The sequence below is a fragment of the Homalodisca vitripennis genome, chromosome 2 (assembly GCF_021130785.1).
Source record: "Homalodisca vitripennis isolate AUS2020 chromosome 2, UT_GWSS_2.1, whole genome shotgun sequence".
NCBI lineage: Eukaryota > Metazoa > Arthropoda > Insecta > Hemiptera > Cicadellidae > Homalodisca > Homalodisca vitripennis.
The window spans coordinates 209098651-209123121 of NC_060208.1; the positions used below are offsets into that span (position 1 = coordinate 209098651).

At 33.5% G+C, this 24471-nt stretch overlaps 1 protein-coding gene across 2 annotated transcripts in view; it reads left to right on the forward strand.

Annotated features, from left to right (window-relative positions):
* The first annotated feature begins 871 nt into the window (after window positions 1-871).
* The window catches only part of LOC124355364 (bromodomain-containing protein 7-like), a 33851-nt gene continuing 10251 nt past the window's right edge, over window positions 872-24471 (forward strand). The window contains exons 1-9 of one of the 2 annotated variants that reach the window (XM_046806480.1): window positions 872-1226; window positions 3589-3830; window positions 6204-6333; window positions 7373-7647; window positions 12553-12836; window positions 13412-13526; window positions 17187-17349; window positions 20595-20730; window positions 23505-23785. In XM_046806480.1, the coding sequence (XP_046662436.1) occupies window positions 1157-1226; window positions 3589-3830; window positions 6204-6333; window positions 7373-7647; window positions 12553-12836; window positions 13412-13526; window positions 17187-17349; window positions 20595-20730; window positions 23505-23785 (1696 nt within the window). In that variant the 5' untranslated portion in view covers window positions 872-1156. Of the gene's footprint in view, window positions 1227-3588; window positions 3831-6203; window positions 6334-7372; window positions 7648-12552; window positions 12837-13411; window positions 13527-17165; window positions 17350-20594; window positions 20731-23504; window positions 23786-24471 lie in introns of both variants that reach the window. The other variant, XM_046806479.1, reaches the window with a different exon arrangement.

Genomic DNA, 24471 nt, shown 5'->3' on the forward strand with positions numbered 1-24471 from the left:
GTCTATGGCGTACCTTGCAGTGTATAAAAAACATCTTACTTTTCTCATTGACCAATGTCAACTATAGTTGATGTAAGGAACATATTTTCTATAGTGGTGTTTTTAACCCAGTTCTAAAACAGTGATTTGTTGCAAAGTAATTTTGACCTCAATTACATACAACAACACATTATTTAGACGCTCTGTTGAATTCCATTTCCAGGAAATTAAGATATATATATATATATATATATATATATATATATATATATATATATATATATATATATATATATATATATATATATATATATACCAAAATACAAGTAAAAGTTATGACACTCAGTAAACGCAAATAAATGTTGTACCACGTAACTACCACAAATTAAAAATATTCCTGTAGATTGACAAACAAAATCTAGGCTGATAATATAGACAGAATAATTGTAAGAGGCAATAAAACAACATATTGTTCACGTCAACAATTAATAGTCGACGTTGCGTTGGTGCAGGGCATTCAGCAAAAGCATCACCTATAGTTAACGACTATGCACAATAATATAAATTGAATAAGCTTTTGAATATAGATATTGTTTGATTTGTCAGAAGTTATTTTGTATTGTATGTATTCTTGATTATGGAAGGACTGCATTCTATCAACTGGCTTAATGCCGGAAACATGTTTTGTGTACAATTCACTTATGTACGTTTATATATAATAAATGTTTGCCAAGGGTTGTAGTTAACTTCATACTAATTAAACGATAACCATACATGTAGAGTGAATTATATACATATGGTGTAATATCAAACAGTTAATGTTTCAATATGAAATGAACCGGTAGGTGCTTCTATGCTGTCTGTCAACAAAGTGAGCGTTAAAAACGTTGTTGTTTCCCAGCGGTGGTGATGGTGAATGAGCTGAGGCTGACTGACTGAGTGAATGACTAATGGAAGGCTTGCGGTGTTGAGATTTCAGATTAGACCTAGTAGTTTTGTTGTATGTTGTTAGAAATAGGAAGTATAAATTTAAAGTGGTTGGTTATCGATGATGTGGTTGTTGACGTTCTTACTGTGTAAAGTTAAAACTTTATAGTGCTCAAATTATCGAACTATTTAATTTACAAAATAAAATGGATGTATTTGGAATTGTTTTGAGACAATGATTTGATTTCCAATGGCATTAGTAAGTGAAGACGATTTTGGGCCCAAAAAGCACAAAAAACACAAAAGGGAGAGGAACGAAGGTTTGTTATTTTAATACAATTATATTATTCAGAACTTTCATTATATTTTAGTTGATTAGCATTTAATATTGGTTAATTTAACTGCAGGGTTTGTTTTAAGAACCATACAGCACAATAAGAATTGTTTTGATGGATCAGTATTACTAGTTTACAAAACTCACTTCTCATTGTTCATTTCTCGAATTGAAAGTGCTTAATAAGTGACTAGGATTGTAACACTAATTGAATAAAAGTGAAACATTCCTTAAAAGGTAAAAAAATATGGAGTAGGGTATGATAAGCGGACCCGGTTTTTTATATCGAAATTGGCAAACGATATTACTTAATCATAACCATCGATATAATCAATGGATACTGAATTATTTTGAACCATTAACTTAAATAATCTACATCAACAGCTGTAAACACTTTCAAATAATACTCGTAATGTAATATTTTAATTATTTACAAGAAACATTTTATTATTAAAAATGACAGTCAATGTTAGAAAACTAAACGACATTGCTTTGAAAGATTATGACATGTTTTTTGTGACTTCAACATGTTGGACTCGTACCGAAAAACCCATTATGTGAAATTTGTGGGAAAGAAACAACTGTAACTGTGAGAGGAGTAAATATGGTCGTGTTCAGTTTTCCTAATTTTGGTTATAATAATTTGATCACTATAAATATTAAATTCATATTTTAATTTAAAACATATGATTGTTATTGAGGACTATAGATACTTTTATATCGATTGATAGTGTAGGATTTGAGATACGAATATTAGGTATAGATGATTACATTCTTCGATATAAAAAACTGAGTCCGCTTATCGTACCCTACCCAAAATATGTTCTGACCTAAAGCGAGAAAATTTCTCTTTGGTGGTAAACATTCAGGTTGGCCATATGTCTCTTGAGTAGAGTAGCGTTTAGCTCTCAGGTATAATGGTAAGACCTCGGCTAGTGCATTTGGCTCTAGCAGGGTGATAAGTTCGAGTAAGATAGTAGGCTCTCAGGTACAGTTGTTGGCCCTCGGGTAGGCGAGATAGACAGGTAGGTTAGATAAGTTTTTGTTGGCTTCATGAACCAAACTCCATTTCTTTAGTGTAATTCTCATATATTTCAATATTTTTTTTTAAACATCAGTATTGCAGGACTAAGGTACCCTAGGAAGATTATGGAATTCCCTATATTAAGGTATTTGCTCCCTGATGCGGAATTTCTTATTATCCTAGGTCTTTCCTCACTTTTTTCTAGCTGCAGTATAATATAAGTATAGGCTAATTAGATTAGGTTGTCATAAATATGTTATTAGTAGTACCAAAGTTAAACATAACCTTTACATTGCGCTTATGTTATCTGAGCTTGAATTTAGGTATTATCTCGAAGGATATATTTTATTTTTGCCAAAGATGCCACTGAAGCCTGAACTGATGGCCAAGGGCATTTCTAAACGGTACTATCCGACTTCAGATCACGTCCCAGAGCATCCAACTGACATCAGATCACGTTGGACTATCCCATATGATCTAAGGTTGGGAAAGTACTGAACAGAAATGCCTCTGGGCTTCAGTGGGTTCGGTGCCACCCTACACTTCTGGTGAAAAAAGAAAAACATCCCTCGAGAGAATACCTAAATTTAAGCTCAAATCATATGAGAGTTGTAGCCTAGATGTCAATATTTACTTTTTATATTTTTATGTGCATATGTATAATCTAATAACAAATAACAGTTACGGACAGAGTGACCTCATTTTTTTTTTTTGTCACTGATATCATTTCCTTTTGGGAGGCAGAATACAAAAACTTTCATCATAATGCCATGTAATTTTCACAGTAAGTCGTATAAAGTCTGTTCTCTCTAATAATGTTGGGTTTTTAGCTTTCCAGCAAGATAAACTGTTAAAAAAAATAATGGTCCCTGAATAATACCGAAGTACCATTTTTGTCTAGAAAGAATCGGAAACTCATGTTAGGCTTACTACAAAAGTAAAAAAGTATTTTAAAACATTTTTTTAACTTACATGTATTTAAAAATATTTTGAACAAGTATATGTTTTGTGATTCTCAAAAAATAGTATGTTACACTTTATACATAAGCCTAACATAAATGTTATCATTTTTATGAATTAAATAAAAAGAACCTCAGCAAAACACTAAAAGTTACTGTGAACCTCTACAAAGTAAAGAGACTTTCGGAGAGTAAAAATTGTATTACCTTGGTATTTTTAATTCTGTTTTTTATTACTATTGTTTGTTTTTATGATACAATAATAGTATAAAAGGCATTAATTTTGTTTAAAATGTTGTAATCAGTACGTTATAAATTATTGAACTTTTCCGAAATATTACTCATATTGATATTAATGATTACAGACAAACCTGGTCTTCGTTTGATTCTGAAAGTCGGCAGCTCTTCCACACCAGAACATAGTAACGACTCGCATGGTCCTGGTTTTGGTGGGGACGAAGAGTCAATGCAGTCAGTAGGATCCTTGCATCCAGGAAGGCCGGAGGACAGACTTCACAAGAAAGCTAAGAAGAAGAAAAAGAAGAAGGAAAAGGATAAAGACAAGGATAGAGACAAACATGACAAAAAGAAAAAACACCATCATAAGGTATCTTTTGATTGATATAGTTTTTTACGCCTAATAGTGTCTGTATTTTAATTGGTGGTCTGTTTTGTTCTTGATAAATACAGGGTGGTAATACAGGGTGGCACATTTGTCAGTTTCCTCATAAGAGAAATTTAAAGGCGTTATATGTTAATTGAATTGATGTTGAATTGAACACTTTTAGGCAAGAAAACAAATTCATTACTGTATATGAAATTACTTACATACAAATTGCCATACAGTGTTATAACAGTTGTTCGAAATATCCACCAAGATTTTGTATACACTTCATACAATGACAGAATAGAATCACAAATTTTTAGCAATAAAGGTTTATTAATATTAACAAGTTCAAATGCATTTCAAATTAGGTTTCTGAGTTCGTCAAGATTTTGTGGTTTTGAAGTATACACAGTCTCCTTTATAATACCCCACAGTGAAAAATCACATGGAGTCAGGTCTGGCGAGCGCGCAGTCCAGTTGATTGTACCACGGCGACCAATCCATTCATTAAATGTGTTTAAAAAAAATCTCAAACTTGGATACCGATATGTGCTGGGGCACCATCTTGTTGCCAGATGAGAGAATTAATATTGTAAACAGGATTGTTTCTGAGCTCGGGAACTACTACTTCTCGCAGCAACCGTAAGTAACTTTCTGAGTTAACATTTCCTTGAAGAAAATAAGGACCTATCAGTGCAGTACTTGAAATATCTCCCCATAACATAACACCAGGCACATTGACTTCTGCTTGGATTACGTTATGAGGATTTACATCCCAACAGTACACGCAGTTATGCCGATTAACGGGTCCATTTAGTTTGAATCATGCCTCATCACACCACAAAATTGATCACAAGAAATTTGGATCAGCCTCTGAGAGGATAATTATTGTCTCACAGAATTCCAATCGCCTATCGGAATCATCCTCGTAAGATGGACGGTATGGCTTAAATTTTTATTGCTTTAATATCCTTTGTACACTTCTTCTTGATATTTATAGTTCAGCAGGTGCCTTACGAGTCGATTTACCAGGACTGGCTACAAAAAGCTTAAGCAACTATCTGCAGGTTTTCTTCATTGCAAATTAGTCATTGGGGGCATTTAAAACGCTTTTTGTGTTTTCAAATTTCTTATTTAACTTCCGCATATACTGTCGAGAGGGGTATTGTGACACCTGGATATTTACCACTAAATTGTTCAATTATTATAGCAGTAGTTTTATGCTTCCACCACAACTGAAGGATGCAAACTCGTTGGTTTGTGAACATTTTAAAAACACTCAATCAAAAAACAGGTCCAAAGAGCGTCACTTTACACTAGCCACTTGAATAGACAACAATGAACTTACTCCGTACTGCTGCCAACTTAACATTGTTACCAACCTATCGAAACAAAATATCCCAATTTATGGGGAAACTGACATATGCGCCAACCTGTATATAATATTATGGCAGTTATATTTTATAAAGTATTTGTTCAGAAAAGGATGGAGAGTAGTGTTTTGATGTGAGGTCAGACATTGTGTCAAGGCGAGTACTCACAGGTCCGCCGGGCACAAGCGAGTCCTGCCCCTATTGCAGGGCTACAGATCTGATGGCTTACTCAACATCCATTGTACTCCATTGCTATTATTTCATATACAAAAACATTTCCTTAGTCTTTAGGCTTGAAAAGTGTCGCCTCCATCGCTATTATTTCATATACGAAATCATTTCCTTAGTCTTTAGGCTTGAAAAGTGTTGCCTCCATCGCTATTATTTCATATACAAAATAATTTCCTTAGTCTTTAGGCTTGAAAAGATCGGAGAGGAAAGCGCATCGTATTGAGTATCCAAGTGAATTAAAAGCCAAGACGGCCTTGAGCATGACTTCCAAATGCTAACTGTTAAAATTTTCTGGTAAACCTTGGTTTTAGGAAAAAATTGATAAGCAACTTTTCAATAGGAGAAAAGGATAACTATGAAACAGTACTAAAAAAGTTCAATCAGGCTTTGGATAAGAGAAATAATAAGCTATATATCAGATGGGGTGAATGTTGGGCCCATAAATGCACTTTGATCTCCCCAACACCATGGTACTGTTGCAAGTCATAAACTTAAAACAATTAGAGTCCACAAAATATTTCCCTTTTCTATATGGCAATATCTCTCTGTGTAGGGTAATTACATTGTATTCAAAATCTATTTATACATCGGCATAAAGAAACTTTGCTCTCAAAATGATTATGTAAAATATTGTTGATTATAAACAGTGAAAGATTAATATCCAGTTTGTAACCTCAGGAGGGTTCCATTTATGTTTTGTGGATCAGTAAGTTTTCATGTGTATAATCCGTGCAGAATGTTTGAGATCTACATGTCGTATCTTGTCCAGGAGAAACGGAAGAGGCTGCGAGACGAGTCCAGTCAGGATGATGTGAGTGTGGGTGAAGAGTCACTTCAGGAGCCGCCCCCATCTAAGAGAGCTGCCGTCGACAAAACACCAGATGTCGGGGACACTCCTAGTAAGCATTATTGTTATTATTATTGCAAGTAGACAAAGTAGAGGTTGTTTGTTTTAACTATTGAATGGCATACAGTTAGTTAGCAGATATCCATAACCATAGCCCTTGGAGTAAGGATTAAATACAGTTCTACAGTTGTTTTTCTTTTATTTTGAAAATAGACTAGAAAATGTTACATTTTTATCAAGAAAACGGGATTTAAAAAAGAGCTTTAGAGTGGCTACCCTGCCATGGTATTTGCCAAAGCACTTAAGTGACAAAGACTGGGTTTGCCTGGGAACAGGACACAAAAGAACACAGATCGTTTCCGCTTGCCTTCATTGGCACAGACGAGACACTTTCTAAGACTATGGATCTCTCAAATGTGTTTCTCAATTTTGGGTATTCTATAAAGGCTTTTTTGTGTTGGTGTCACTGCTATTGGGGCTTTTTTGGAAGGTATAGTTTTTCTAGCACTTTCATACGGAAGTTGTAGAAAGAGATTTTGTTTTGATTGTACATATTATGCTAGTAAAAGGAATTTACCATATTAACCCGTAGGAAGTGCAGTTCACAATGTCAAAGGAAACTAATTTCAAGTATCCATAATAAATTAAATTATTTGAATTCATCTCTGCTGTCATCTATAGCACAAGTTAGAAAATGAACTTTCATAACTATTTCCTGCACAACAACATGATTTTTGTTCTTACAAATGTAAAATTCTTGAATAAGTATATTATAATAAGTAATACTGGTGAATAAAAAAAGTCTCTCTTTCTTGTATTGTTATATCTAAATATATACGAATAGTCAAACACCATTCTTCTCAAACTGTTGCGTTTATAATATTTATAGGATGAAACATAGGTAAAATATTAAATGGATCTGACATTGCATCCTGGGATGAAAATTCAAAAGGTTAATGTTTGTTGGCCACGCATGATTATATAATTCCATAATTTTTTAAAAATAAAGGTGGGGTTTAATTACATAGTTACAGTCATTTGTGTGTAATTAAACAACTTGTACAAACAAGACATTATGACGTTTTGCGCAGTGTTGGGCAGCCCTGGCAGTAACCGCGAGCCGCGTCTGTGCGTGCAGTTGCTGAGACAGCGGCAGGAGCTGATGTCTGCTAAGAGTCCTCTCCAGAAGCTCCTGGATAACCTCCAGCAGAGCCTGGAGAAGAAAGACCCTCAGCAGTTTTTTGCTTGGCCTGTCACAGACCAGATCGCGCCCGGATACTCTCAGATCATCCACCAGCCGATGGACTTTAGCACTATGCACCAGAAGATAGAGGATAACAGCTACGGTACACTCAAGGACTATGTGGTCAGTGTCATGTGGTCTTAATTTATCACTTGGAAATAGTTTTTTTTACTTTTTCATAAGTTAGATTCTGTTAAAATAATTTATGTAAATATTTGATATAAGTTCTTAACCCTTATAACGTCAGTTATATCTTTTCACGAACTTTCCAGCAAAAACAGGCACAATATATATATAAAAAAAAAAAAAAAATTAAATGTGTAAAGTTCATTTTTATTTTTACTTTCATATTAATTATGGTAAGTATACAAAAGTAAAAATTTTAAAATTATTAAAGTCACTGTACTCAGGATCGTCCAATGTTACGAGACATTTTATTTATTCAACTAATTAATGAAACACCGTTCACTTTTGGAATATATACCGAGCCACACCCAGACTATGAATCCGTTATTTGACATTTTGCTTCTAACTGATTACTAGATTAGACGTAGAACAATATTTTCGGGGTGGTTTCCCAAAAATTTATAAAACAGGAAATTAGGTCTTATCGCAAACCCCCTCCCCATCCTCAGGACAGAGGTGTCAAAGTCGGAGCCGGTGCTCTAGTAGATAACAGTGAATTGCAGAGTCCTCGACCACCCGTTCAGCTGGTGCGTCGCCTTTGTTGTACTTCCGTGTTTTTTAACCATCTACATTTCTCTCCATAAACAACAAAGATTCAATAAAAAGCAAACCATGATCAAACTAAACACTAACCACTTTATTGAAAAAACAACATCAAAACTTGTTTATAATTCTTTGCATACATAACTCCGCCACCCAAAATGCAAGTGCCATGCGTTCTCCGCTGATGTCAACGGAAAGAAAAAACATCCCTCGAGATAGTACCTAATCAGTAAAAGATATCAAATTCTAAGGATCTGGATCAGAAATAAAATTGAATTGTAATGGAAAGGCAATTATGTACCCAGCGCAAATTCAAGTGATGCCGCGTGCCTGTCGTAATCAGCGTGAAATTCCTCGAGAAAGATTAAGATAAACAGCGATATCAATACCGCGATCACAATTTGGCCTGGAAATTGCTTGTAATTTTTTGTAATTAAAGAGTTGTTTTTTTTTTTTTCATTCTATCATGTTTGTTTTTTAGCTATAAATTTATATTTTTGTGTTCTTCATACTGTGTGGTCGGTATAAAAGTCCCAAAGTACCTGAACACTAAATAGGTGTACACTATAAACAACAAAAATGAAACCTAAAAACGCTAAATGAATTCTAAAACTAAGATATCAATACTTGTTAAAACAAAAAAATGAAAAATCCATATATAACAGAAAACAACACGACGAAGGAAAACCGACTCAGCGATGGTTAGAACAGCGCCACTACCTGAAGCCCAAACTGCAAACAAAAGCGCGCGTTGGGCTCTGTACGGTCGTCTGGGCCGTGTTGACGGGGAGGGGAGTGAGTGTCTAGACAAACCGCGTCTATTGTTTTCTAACAATGTAACGCGACAGCTATATTTTTGACGCTTGACATAGGTCAACAATAACCCACACACATGGTTGACGCCATACACGTTAGTGACATATTGAACGGATATAAAAGGAACTTAAATTTTTGCTATAGACGCTGTTTTGTGTCGATGACGCCAGTACCGCGTCTATTGCCGTTTGGGAGATTAGTTTGCCATATTGCGCCTGTCAGGCGTCTGTGACGATATAAGGGTTAAAACCTTCCAACGCACTATTTAATTTGTAAACTGAACACCCCCTAAGTGGTTTTCCACTTAATTTCTTGGTTTATCACAGTTTTGTAGGACAATATTACCTATATACATACATAAAATGATTTTCTGTTAAGCATATAACTTCGTAAAAGGTTGATTGTATTGCTTAAAATATAAGTATACCCAAACAAAAATGTACAAAATAACTATTACAACACTTTTTAAGGACATGCTTACTGGATGTTTATTTGCTGTACCTTATATTAGAAATTTCTGCAACTGTGTGATATGGTCTTGAAGCAGGTCCTCTAGGGCATAGGGCAGCATCACATTGGGAACACCAGTAGATTGTAATCCCTTCTTCTGCTATGTTTGTAGCAAACCACACATCTCTCCTTTGAGGCTTTGCTTTTTTCCCAGTTGGTGGAAGCTTTTCAATTAAAATGTCTTTCAGTTAGGCGCATTGGTGGAGGCTCAGTGGATGGGTCTGCCTTGAAAAATGGTCATGGTAACCTCTTGTTTAAAATCTTTCCAAAATTTTATTTTACTAGGTCTATAATCTAATATGTTGGAAATGATCAATATTGTTGTGTATTGAACTTCCAAAATTATGTATGAGGTTTCAGAATTGTAATGTCTTAACGCATACACTGAAGACTTTTTATGTACCATTTAGGTACCTCTTTTCCTTTTCCAGTAGATTAGTTCTCTAGCATTTAACCCTTAAAGCAGCGCCAAACAAATTTGCAGCTAAACTCTGGAATTAGCGCTCATTTATTATAAAAAAATTTAAAATTTAGATTTTCTCAACGCTAATTTTAATTTACTTTTTTTTAGGGCTAACAAAAATTAAAAACAGAAACTGCAACAAATAATATCTTTTTTAATCATATTTATTGCCCAAAATACACATGAATTTACTATTTAGCTGTTCCAGCTCCTTTATAAAATTTTACCAATAACTTACAGTTTCTCTTTTTTTTAATTATGTATATAAATGATGGACATTGCGTGCTTATATGTATTTAAAGTATAGGAAAAATAAGTATATTACATATTTAATACATATTATTAAAAAAAATTTTTAAATTTACATGCCAAAAATTTTGAAAAACTAAATATTTTCCAAATTCTTAGTCCTCTAAACGGGTTGGTTATTTTTCCTAATTAAAAAATGGTTTTCAGATGTTTATTAGAAGTAAAATTAAAATGATTTGTAACACTTATTGGAGTAAATATAAATAAAAAAAATATTAAAGGTTATGAATTTCGGAACAAGGAGCCAAAATACATAATTATAAATATAAGGAGTAAAAAATATTTTCTACCGAGGAAAAAAGTAACTTTTATCAGCCATTCAAGAAAACTGTTTATTTTCAAAAGTTTAGTAAATATATAAACTTTCATAAAAAAGATGATCATATTAACACAATAAAACTAACGCAGGTAGTTTACCGAACAACTATTCGCAATGCTTTCGACAGGATATGAAGAAGAACACAATGAGCTGCCCGGGCGAGGCAGTGATGTACGCATAAATTACGCTTGCGGCGTTGAGTCAATACTACCAAATTGCCAGCTGTTCAACAAAAAACCGGTTCCAGCCAAGTCTCGATCGATAAACACAAAGATTGTCACGTGGATGTGGCACATAAGCCCCGCTTACAACTACTGTACACATACCACCCCTCACCAGTCTAGCGGACAAACTCCGAACTAACAGACTGCAAAATAGTAGTAAAAACAAAGTATATTGCGCGTCTACGCGCTTTACGGCGTTTCAGAGCAAAGTCGATCCTCGCGCGCATCAGCGCTTACGGCGCTATGAAGGGATAATCTTCAGAGTTCCACACCCCCAAATTCTTATTAATTATGTCTACTACAATAGCCAAACATTAAACCAATCAAATAAAACAGCTACATACAAACAATAAACATCGTGATGGCCAGCAGACAAAGTTGTTTCATAGTCAATTGCGTAAGTTATAGGAAACAGCATGACAGGCAGAGTGCCAACTTGATCAATGTTTTTATTTCGTCTACTATAAACTAACAATGTTGAATCGGCTTTCGATACATTGGTATCGATACACCGATAGTTCATTTTTATCTTCTTTCCAACGGATGTGATAAGCTCGAGATGTATTACACCGAAAAATAACCTCGAAATATATTCGTTATAAGAGATCGGGAACGTGCCGCGATGCGTACAGCGTAAGTCGCGGGTCGAGTTCTGAGCGGTTAAACACTAGACGTACGGCGTTACGGCCGTTGTGTCGAAGGGTTAAGTGTACACAGTCTGTGTCATACTAACATCAAAGTCTCTCCGCATCGAAGCACCACCTATACAATTAACTTAACCCTTCCCACGCAATAGATGGATATATTAGAATTGTAGACTTTGACCAAAATGCCAAATACAGTTGCCAACGAAGTATTTATAAATGACCTTCACTCTGCGGCAGGGGGAGGCAAGCGCCCTTTGTCTAACTCAGACCACCTGCTTGTCAGTTCTTCGTCTCCTACAGAGCCATAACCAAACATGTCCGTGGTGTGTATTATTGCTTTCTCGGTTGTCACGAGTGCATGTCTACTATGTATCTCGTTATTATTCTTCATCGTGTAGTAGTGTTGTAATTACTTTGAAATATTTACCTTGTTTTATAGTAAAATTTGTTTAAAATATACAGTTTTGTAAAGCGAGCGATGATGACCTAAGTTTTTTTTTCGCCTAAAAAAAAAAAAAAATAGTTTTGTGAATGGTTCTTGTTTATCAATAAATACGATAATTTTAAGTTAAATGGCCTGTTTTATACCTTTTTTGCTTTTACCTTTTATAATTGAGTTATATATATAAAATTATATAAAATTAGCTATGAACTTAAAGAAACAAAATTTTTTACTTGTCTTGGCGTTATAGGAAAGTTAATGGATTTATTAGTGATGTGCGAAGGGTTAAAATTTCAGCCATCTTCAGTCAACAGATCTGGATTTACATCCATTGAAAGAAGATAGCTCTCCATAGCTAGGCTTAAATATTTCAAGACGTTAATTGTGTGTAAATGATGCATGGACACAGTGTGAACTTTGATGTTTAGTTAATATTGATCTACTAAATAATACACCAGTCTTTAAATCACAGTCTCCTAATAGGATTTATAAAGACTATTAAACTTAATTAAAATTGAACTCTGGATGTCTTTTAAAACTCTTATCAAATGAGGACATCTATTTTACAGGATGATTTCAAGCAGATGTGTGGGAATGCGATGATCTACAACCACCCAGAGACAATCTACTATAAGGCAGCCAAGCGTCTGTTACATGCGGGGCTCAAGCTGGTGTGTGAGGAGAAGTTACGTGCTCTGGCCGTTACGTCACCGTGGATACTACAGATACCAGCTCATCAACTGGGCGTGGAGTTGGGCACAGGTGGCATACGTGGCGACAGCGAAAGAGAAGAGGAAGAGGAAACGCCAGCGCCGGCGCAACCGGCTCGTCGTGGACCTAACTATCTCCCTGAGTGAGTTAAATTTGTTTCCTTCTAATAAACTCGAATGGCATGGATGTGAGCAGTGACGACGATTTAAGTGATAATTATCTTGATATTTCTGAAAACATTTTCTAGAGATGTAAATATTGTATTAACAAGTTTTTAAATATACGCTATAAACAGTTTTAATTATTTTGTCAGATACAATTTTTGTTTTATGTTAAGTACTATGAATTTCAAAGCTCTTACATTTACTTCCACATAAATGGCAAAAAGAAAAAAATTATGTTGTTTTTTTTCCTAGATTAAGAATTAAGTTTAACATAAAATGAATAGATATATTTGTGTCACATATTGTTTAGCTATATGATTTTCATCAACAAACTTGAAATTTAAAAATTTGAATTTTGTTTTATATATATATATATATATATATATATATATATATATATATATATATATAATATATGGATATGGATATACAAAAAATTAATAATTTTCTTTTAATTAATGATATTATTTAGTTTTTTCATGTTTTTGTGAACAGCGTTTAATAAGATCTGAACAATGTGTAGCGTGTTTTCTAAACTCATTGTTTGCTACAGGAGCAAGTTCGAAGCCATTCCCGACGATCTGACCGCAGAAGAGGTGCTGGAGCAAACCCGCAAAGCTGCCCAGAAAGTGAGGCAGAGGCTGGATCTCAAGAAAGTCAACACGAAGGTATCCTCGACTTTAAATTTTTGGAATAACCTGTTGCAACCAGGTTCTTAACCACATTGTAACTGCTTACTGCTGTTTAAGAACCGCTACTATTTTCTTAACTTGCTGTCATCCATTCTTTTTATTATATTTTAAAATCTGTTTGCACACAATGCTGTAGATGTTGCATAAGTAATCTCTCCAAATAGTAGAGCATTTTCACTGATACGTAATTGATTATTCTAAATAGATTTAAAAATATTCTTACTTGCAACTACCTCACATTTTTAACTTGATTTAATTTTTAAATATATTTTTATCGTTGTTTCAAGTGTCAAAAATACTGTATAAGTAGAATTAGTTGAAAACATAAATATTGTTATTAGTTTTCAATTAGTTAAAATAAATAGGTGCATTTATATTTATATCAAAAGTATTTTTAAAATATGTTTTGATAGAGATATGATTATAATAGTATGAGTTTCTTAGTTTAGTTTATCTCATGAAAGTTTGTAAATTATTTCTGAGGAATCGATTTACAATGCCAGGAGAGATATGTGGGACAGAATGTGGTGTTGCAAGAAATGAGTATAATTGCTACAATGAGCAAAGAAAACAAGAGATGAACAGTATGAAGTTCTCGAATACTTGGGTAGTGTAAAAAAATTAAGTAAATAAAGTAACAGGAAATTATCACCAAAAGGAACAGGAAAATTATTGACAATTAGGGAATTTTACTTTAGGCAAGGGCAAATTTGTCCTTTGCTATCAGTCTAGTTTTGCAAAAATTTCAAAGAGTAATAGATAGTAATTGATCATGCCAACTACTATAGATTGATGAAGCATGGAACACTATTTTAACAAGCAAAAATTAGTCTGTATTTGTAGACGAATTTAATACTTTAATAGTTGAAATCATTAGTAATTTTGAACTTAAATCATAAAATTTTTTAGTTTAACCCCTCTTCATCGTTGACAACTGACAAGTTATATGTCATGCAACAACGGCCCATTTTATTTCTAACTGTGACGGATAACGATTCAACAAGCGGGAAAACGGCTAAATAAATAACAGTTCACTGTTTTGACACTAGATTGTGTGAGCTTACATTGACATTTGTAGCTTGTGAAGCATAATGTGTTCAAAGAGAATTACGTTACCAGTGCAGTAATTGTGATGTAGGTTTCTGCGTCCCTCAAGGGTTCCCTTACCGTAAAATACCACTAAAACCAGCATTACAAAGAAGTATTAGTTTATGATGTGTGAAACCGTGTTGTACCTCGATTTTCATTAATTTGAAAACCTGTTTCAAGTTCAACAAAAACCAGCCAAAAAGGAGATATTTTATAAATTTTTAGCTTCAAAATAATTATTCTTTTCTATTTTTGTAATTTTGTATAAATAAGCTATTAAGGACTCAGTCTACAAATTAAAATGTTTTGTCAGCAAGAACAAATCAGTCCATATGTGTAGATAAGATTTTAAAATTTTTAGCATTAGACATCAAAATTACTGCTAATTTAAATAAAGGGAAACAATTTAACTGTAGAAAATTGAAGATTGGATTACAATACCACTATTAATCAAAGTTGAGCTTAAGAGAATTTAATTAAATTAGAATTAATTAAAATATCTTTGTATATAACATGTAATTATTTGAAATTTGTCAAAGATACAGTATATTGATTATGACTGGTGATAATATATTGAGTTTCACCAAATTCGATTTTCGCCACAGATTTCTCACGTAAGGAGGGATTCTTAGAAGTTATAAAACCCTAAGTTAATGAACCAATAATACTTTGTAGGATGTATAATTTACATTGAGATCTGTACAGAAAGGAACTTACATATTTGTTGCAGTGAGAGGTTATAACTACCATTATAGTGCTACATTTAGCCGAGAAAGTGTGTGTTTGTGTATGCTGCAATCCAAATGCTGCCAGTTGGGAAGTATGGTCTAATTCGGTTTTTTTGAGGCCATAATTAGTTACGGGGGGGGGGGAGGGGGGGAGGCTGTAGTACATTATGTTCAGAAATGGTGCACTATCGTTCATAGCAAGGAATAAGGGCAAAAGTGAATGAGAAACTCGTGAAAACGCCTTTACACGATCACAGACATTTCTGCTGCAATCGTCAAAAGACATAACTGCGAGAGATTGTGATAGAAAAACTCTAACCAAACTCACTGATGGCAGAATCTACGAAAATATGATTAAGAAGCTGTTTCATCACTTTTATTAGAGACTCAGGATGTCTGGGAACTGCGAATAAAATTGCGTTTAGAGCTTAATTTTCAATCATATACAATAAAATTGTTATCCTTATTTAAATGTTTACTTTTAAATATCAGAACATACGTTATGGCTCTCATATTTTGAACAAACATAGCAGCAGAGGTGTAGTATTCAGAGTCAAAGAGAGCATTGTGGACTATCTGAAAGTTTTGAGCTTCAAAATTGTATTTGTGCATAGAGAGACCATATCATTTTTCAGTAATCTAATTGAGGGTTGTCAGAATTTTTGAAATATTAGCTAGGCTATTTTTTACTATTAAAAAATGACAGGTATATTGTGTGAAGATAATTTTATGCCATCTTTCATATTCTGAAGAGTGGTTAATATTCTTACCTCGTTTGTAGTTATAAGTTTTTGTTCATAAAACTGTCTGTTCATTGTTTGTTCCCCTTTATTTATTCTAATTATAACATATTCTGACAACCCTTGCCGGCTTAGTAAGCATCAGTGCATGACTTTGTAAACGGCCTATGCTTTTGCTTTTTCTTGATAAGTCATACCATTGAATAATACAATTAGACTAGCATACAGGCCTGAATTAATATGTTTCTACCAGTAAGTTCTGACAGGTTTCAGGATTTCCACTTTAGCCTCTGTTTTCTAGCTTACACAGAGTGTCCATGTTATATACAGTCGAGAAGAAAAGCTCTACTGAGTGTTTTGTAAATTTTTTTGTGGTACGAGTGTTAAATAATGTTCAAATCGTATTTAAATTTAAGTATTCAAGTGTATATTCTTTTCATAATTAATTTTGTAAAAGTAATCTAAAGGTCAGTATAGGCACAAGGGATTGTGCAATAGATAAATTAAATCATAAAACAATTTTAGTTAATTTCTCAACACAATTCACTATCTAATAAATGGGTTACAATTTTTGCTATCTCATATGTATGTATGTATATATTTCAATAAACATTGAATCACAATAAGTGCTTGCTCCACCGGGACTCGAAACCGGATCTCTCACTTGCCGGGTGAGTGTGCTACCACTACACCACAGATCCCTTACTTTTTACGATTCAATTATATTGTACTTGGCCGTTTCTGTCTCATATGCGTTTAAATAACCAAACTAACATATGATCGGAAGACCAAGTACCTGTCAAACGACTTCTATTTACATTCATTAAATATATACGACATGACACTTCATTTCTGGAATCAGTAAGAATTTTAAAGTATATTTTATAGGCTTAACTCTTAACAATTGAGTTAATGTTCTATACAAAAAATAACAATTTGGCCAAAATAGAATAAATCCAACAGTATAAGTAGGTTATGTAGCTGGACACTCAACAGCTAACGCTTGTATGGGCATGAGGCTTGGGCGTAAGGTTGTGCATGTGAATGCGCTGATGCAGATGGGATTCCTGCGTACGCAGAAGGACGGAACAACGTCGCTGGCGATCCTGGTGCCGGGCGAGGGGCTGGACCCAGAGAGCAACGAGCGGCCGGTGTGTCTAGGTCAGCTGATTGGCAAGATACCGCACGGTTCGGGTGCACTGCAGGGCTTCCGCGAGGACCGTCGGAACATCACTAAGACTGGTAATGATATTGAATTTTAATCTAGTTATAAGGAAATTTTTATCTAGTTATAAGGAAATTTCTATCTAGTTATAAGGAAATCTTAATCTAGTTAAAAGAAACTAGTTATAATTAAATGTGACAAATGTTGTAGCCCAACTCATGCCAATCCTGTGACATTGTTAATACTTAATGTGTGACAACAATAAACATTTTTGATGCTTGGTACGTAACAGGCAATATAGATTAATATAGGGCTATAAAATGGCTTGTCATGTTTAAGGTTGCTTAAAAAGGTCAAATAGACTCTGCCAAAACTCCTTACATTATAATTGGAACATTGACTATTTATTTGCTTGTGTGCTGATTTATTTTAAGTATTATGTTATAATACCTCATTAAAACTAAATATTACGGATTAAAAATAGGTTCATGCAACTATTATTTTGCTTAATGTCTTTGATTTTGGTACTCAGCCCTAAAATGGTTCTGTACTAAAGAACTATGCCTTGGAGAGGGCTGTTTGATTATTTAAGTTTTTACAGTTTTTAAAAAGCAGATAGTTTTTATTGAGAAATCTACTTTTAAGACGTATTTAATGCACATGAGTTTTATAGTAAATCAGCGTCTCATACTTAATTTTGATAACAGTTTTAACTACATATCAATATTTAAAAAATGTTACCATAAAATCAATCTACCCATAGTAGTAGTTAAGTAAAAATAGTTGTGTTTGGCAAAGAGGTTTAAAACCAGGGGAATAGACATCTTTACCAACTTTGAAAATTGGATCTCTTCTTAAAAGAAACATAGGTTAAAATATCAGTGAATTTATTCCATACCTACTGTTACTAAGTCAATCACAGAAAGATGGATTACTGGTTTTCAATTTTTAAACAAAAGTGGTTTCAAATTGCAGATAAATACGATTTAATTTCATTGTTGTCTAGGTTTTAAATAATATATACTACACTTGTTATTTAATCTATGTAATGCATACTTTAATTTTTCTAGTCTTTAAATAAGTCTGCATTTGTGTTTGTATACAACTGTATGGAAAGTGAGAGAATTTAATTCGTTTTTAATATAAATACCATGAAAATTGGTATTATCATTGACTATTGCAATACAATGTAATGTACATTGTCAACGCAATAAATATATTCTAATCTATAGTGGCATGTGCTAATTAGTATTACATGTATTAGTTTTCTTTTCATGGGTAGTTTTGGAGATATCTGACCTAATGGAATTTGGTTATTAACCATGGATTTTGCATATCCATGTCTAATGAAGCCACTGGATGTAGTTTTATTGAAAGGATGAGGTCTTCGTTAAAATTAGCATAACATTAACCCATTGCGGATCGTGAAAACGGCGCGCGCGCGGGCCTTAGAGTACGAATTAATCCGTATTACAACGCAGCACCCGCAGTGTTTGCACGCCTACCTGCCTGCTTAGCGCGCTCGCTAATTAGGCCAGCGTATATAATTATACATATTTTGTTTGTTTATGTTGTTATTTATGTTATATAAACATTATACAGATCATATTAGACAAGTATATTATACTAGAACAAATGTAAAAATACAGGTACATAACATTTTTACTTAAGTTTTTTGCGTGTTGTAGCTGTTTGATATAGGACGGATCAAACGTTTTACACAATAAAAAAATGTTCTAATAAAACTGTCAATTCAAGAAACAACTAATCTAATATTTACAAAATATTGAGACTGTCTTTGTCTTAGTAGTGGATTTTGGTGTGATAGTCACGGAAACAATTATACGCGTGATAGAATCGTCTCCATCCTCAATAACACTATCGATATCACTTTCATCACTTCCACTTTCTAATAATAGTCTATCTAATTCAGATGATCGTAAATTATCACCCATTTTATTTACGTACACGCACACGAGACAAAGGAAAATCGAACGCCACGACTGTACGACTCGAGACAAACAATTTGTCGCAAATAAAAACGTTATTGACCGATAACGAGGGGAGTATTTGTGGACAGGTACCAGAGATAAGATAGGAAACCAGTCCAGGAAAACGGACTATAAATAATCTCCGAGACTTATAACAGCGATAAGCGTTCAAAATAAATGAGTCATCCGTACCACGTCATCCGCGTGAGGGTCACGTCATTGTGCTTTTGGTCCACGCCTCGCTCCGCGTCACCCTCACGTCGTTGATCCGCAATGGGTTAACTGTAATAGACAATTTTTTGTTGGATAAATGGCAACTGTTCAGGTGGAAATATTACACACGATTGGTGGGTTTGATTACGCCAGTCCAAGTGTATCCAATTTGATTGTTTCCATTTAAAATATGATCTCATGTGAGAAGTTAAGTGATGGAACTGCAATGTATAGTACTTGTAGATTTAGACCTGTTGAGATCTTTTAAAGATTTCCTAAATAATTCTTTTTCTTTCATTAAAATTTTGTAAATATCTATGAAAAGGAACTGACGGAAATGCTGTATATATTTTTTTCTTAGAAAGATTCCTTAAGTTTCCCATAAATAGATTGCTCTAATATGACATTCTAGTCTTCATTCTTTCTATAGTCTGGTTTGTAAAAAGTTTTCTCCAAACAGGCATACGTCTACCATAGCTATGTTATGTGTAGGAAAACTCGGTTGCTCTCCCATGCTTTGGGATCTAGTATAATACGTCGTGGTGCACCTGATGAGACAATCTCATCTAAATTACACCGGGTGGGTGGCAGTTGGTTGGTTAACCAGGTAGAGATCTTTTGTGGCATAGGTGTCTCTGATGAGTAAAAAATGAAAAGAGTTTGTTTTTAACGTCTTCGTCTCCGACTTCTTTTTTTATCTCTTTAAATGGACGGGGACTCCAGATTCCAGGAGTCAAGTCTGGGACAGTGTCAGATTTGAGACACTGCAAGAAAGAAAAGGTTAAATGGAGCTAAATTTCTTTAAAACATTTAAACCACTCACAAACTTACCTACGACTCAGGAAAATTTATAATGGGGTTTTCAATACATGTGGAAACAAACTGATACTGTCACATAGCTAATTAATGCTTTGACTGGTGGGTTTTTTCTCAGTAAGATACATAAAAAATAACAGTAGAAAGGAAAATCTTTTTTTAATCTCATATCATTACAAAAAAGTTGAAAAAAATCCAGTGTTATTTTGTGGTATTATTTTCTTGATTATTTCTGAACTTAATAATTATTACTGATTAACAGATGTAAAAGATTTTTATGCTATAAATATTTTGTGATGCAGTGAAGCCTCTGTATTACGGTGCATTCGGCTCATATGCACCATCATACGACTCCACTTTTGCCAACCTGTCAAAGGAAGAATCAGATCTGGTGTACCAAACATATGGAGACGAGTCCGCTGCACAGTATGCTGAAAGGTAATATCTTAGCTGTTTTTGTAGATATTTGCATCTTCTATTTTTTAGTTTTTTTGTTTGCATATAATAATATTAAGGGTCTTTGTCATTTCTTATCCTTATCAATTCTAGAAACTTATATTTAAAAACTACTATGGGTACTAACATTGCCGTCCATGTATATTTTATCCATTTTAATGTTTGTTAGAAGCAATTTAGATAGATTAAAGGAATTATCTGCAGTTTATAATCATGACACAAGAAACAAGCATAGGCTGCTTAATAGCAAGTGTATCTTTAGTTTAACTCAGAAAAGTCTCCAATACCAAGGGATTAAATTTTATAATGTACTACCTAATTTCTTTGAAACTATGCCAGTCAATTTGTTCAAGAAACATATAAAACAGATTTTGATAAAGAACTATCTACAATCCTATAATCCTAATTTTCCTATAATCTTGAACCCAAGCCAATATAGTGAAAATCTAATGTATCTTATTATAAAAAACGAATTTCGTTAGTATTCATTATGATGTTTTCAGTTCATCCAATATAATTGTATCTAATTTGATTAGTTTTAAATTCATTTTAAGGCGTACATGTGGTAGTTATTTCTAACGGTAGAGATGATTATGTTACGTGAACAACTAGATCCGCCCTTACCAATTTGCCGCAAACTTCCACTTGTTAAAATTTTTTTTCCCTTGTTGCTGATCTGTCACACATCCAGTAATTATACTAAATGTTTAAAAACGGTAATGTCAATTGTTTTCTCGTCTGGTTATCATGCCTCAGAATTTGTATTGACTTTTATTTCTACTGTTGCAAAACTTACATGAGTCATTACGTACTTTTTATTATAGCATTGAAATACAATATCTTAATCTCACTCTTAGTTATGTCTAATAATATTAAATCTTAAGTTACATTGACATTGTTTCTATGCACTGTATATTAAATAATACTCTTGATAAACATTACCAATAAAACAAAAATAATCTCAATATAATGTGTCATGAATGTAAGTCGAGAACATCAATTGGACACAGGTCATAGGACTAGACCACATTGTTAGACTCAATTTCCTGTTCTTTCTTCACCTATAGACCCTCCATTGGTAATAGAGCTCTCTGTTAAATAAGTAGAATTGACCTAGTTTAAATTTGTATTTTATTCCCCATAAATAAAGTATAAAAAATAAGTAAGGAAAAAATAACATTTTCTTTTCTCACTACTACTCAAAGTAAATTAGTTTCCATTTTGTTGGCCTAGTTGATTATTATAAAAAAATAAATACTTTTATTTGTGAACGTCAGTTAAAAATTTATCAATGAACTTTGAGCTATTGGTAAATAATTTTAAGCCCTAATTTTATCCTTAGCTAGTCAGAGACGATAAAACAGAATCTTTACATGAAATGAAACATTATTTATTAAGTCAAGATTATACATTTGTTATAACTTAAATAACCGCCTTTACATAATTAATTCCTTAACAATATGTTAACATTGAAACATAGGTTAACAAAAGGAAATAAATAATCGAACTATTGATTAATAATACTAGCTTTAACCTGAAAATCAATGTTTTAAACTGAACATTTAATAAATCATATTACAATGTCTATAATTAAGACATGGTTGTGAGATCTAATCTGAGGTAATACTTTACCAGCCCTTGTAATTTTTACTAAGAAGAATATTATATAAACTTAGCTGATTCAAGCAAAACAAATTTGAAATATTAATACTTGATTATTATTATTACACTTTTGAACTCTGAATGTGCCTATATAGAAAGCTAATCCACAAATGATCTCAATTTTCCTACAGTTGCACGATTCTGGTCGAGATTCCATAAAAATTTAACAATGCAAATTTTGTATTTTCGAAACTGATAATTGGTTTGATCGGACTTACTAAAGTGCTCTATCTTTATTGATTTATAATACAAACAATTACGTCCTGAATTATTAAAGATCCTCTGCTTTTAATCAAGCTGAGGAGAACTGATACCATAATTATCTATTTCAATTTTAGTTAAAAAAAACTTTTCCCTGTTCAATGTAAATCGTCTCAATTGTAAATATTTTTTATTTTTAAGTTCCTGCTATTGATTTAGTAATCAATAAATATTAGCTTACTGTTTCTAAGATATTTTTTATTTTCTGTATAATTGATATTTCAAGACGTGGAACTCTATGCAAGACATTGAACAAGTGACAGGAACGTATATGATTAAAAAGCAGACAAAATAATTTGTAATATTCTGCCTTCGGGCATTCATTTTCTGTTCTAAGAAAGATATAAAATAATTTTTACAATAAAAAATATCTCATTTTCAAACTTATAAATCAACAAATTTCACTATATATCAATGAGAACCACTGAAAATACAACTACAAACAACACAACACTATTTACAGAACACAGACAAAAGTGTAAGAGAGACGTTTTCGTTTCCAGTAGTATTTCACATCATCTACAGACAGTACCAGAGCAAATTACAAACCAAAATGGATAATTCGGACCTTTCCAAAGCCGTTTTCATGGAATCAACCAATATCATAAACGTTTTAACAAAAATATTCTAAAAGTCTCATTACAAATTCCCACATTTTTCACGCAAGTATAGCGGATTGCGTAACACGATCTCACATTTTTTCACTGGATTACGGTTACGTTAAAAGAAGAGTAAACATTTCAGTTAATTTTTTTGATTTGAGCACATTTGTTTTGGTTCTTGTTAAAGAATGTTGGGCATTGTACTTCAATATTGGGTTGTTTGTCGCACAGTATCCTGAACTTCGCCAAAGATTGCGATTACACGTTGACGATGGTAGACAATCTGCTGGATCTGCTGACGGGAGGTGATCATCGCAAGACTAAGCGGGTGTTGGAGGAGCGTCGTAAGTTCCGGGAGGAAGAGGAGAGAGTGAGGCAGCTCATGACACCTGCACCACCCCCCACCACTCAGTCCACACCTGCTGCAGCCCTCAGTGACGTCAGGGTGGATGTGACGCAGCTCAAGACACTGGCAGACCTCGGCATCGAGACTAGTTTCCTAGATTACTTTGGTAGGAATCGGTAGTCACCATTGCGGTCTTTGATTGTCACTATACAAATATGACATAATCATTTATTTGTTGCAGCACACAGTATTTTAGGTCTACTTGTAGCGTAAAATAAATTGTTTTACCTCAAATTTTAACTCCAAATTTAACCCTTTGAACGCCACTAATAAATCCATTAACTTTCCTATAACGCCAAGACAGGTAAAAAATTTGGTTTCTTTTAGTTCAAAGGTAATTTTTATTATAACTAAATTATACAACGTAAAAGCAAAAAAGTATGAAACGGGGCATTTTACTTAAAATTGGCATTTGTATTGATAACAAAAAAAAAACTATTTACAAAAAATGTCAAACAAATTTTTATTTCATTGTGAAATGTAATTAAACTGAAAACTTTAATTACATTTTTATTATAAAACAAGATAAATATATCAATCTAATCATAACACTACCACATAACACGCCACGGATATGTTTGGTTATGGCTTCGTAGGAGACCTAGAACTGAGAGCAGGTGGTCAGAATTAGACAAAGGGCGCTCCCGTCACCCTGCCGCAGAGTGAAGGTCGTTTATAAATACTTCCTTGGCAACTGGGATAAGCACGAAGCGTGCACCGGGCATTTCGAAGGCGTTTTGTAACTGAAAAACTCTATAAGAGACAATCTATAATACTGGATATAACTTTATT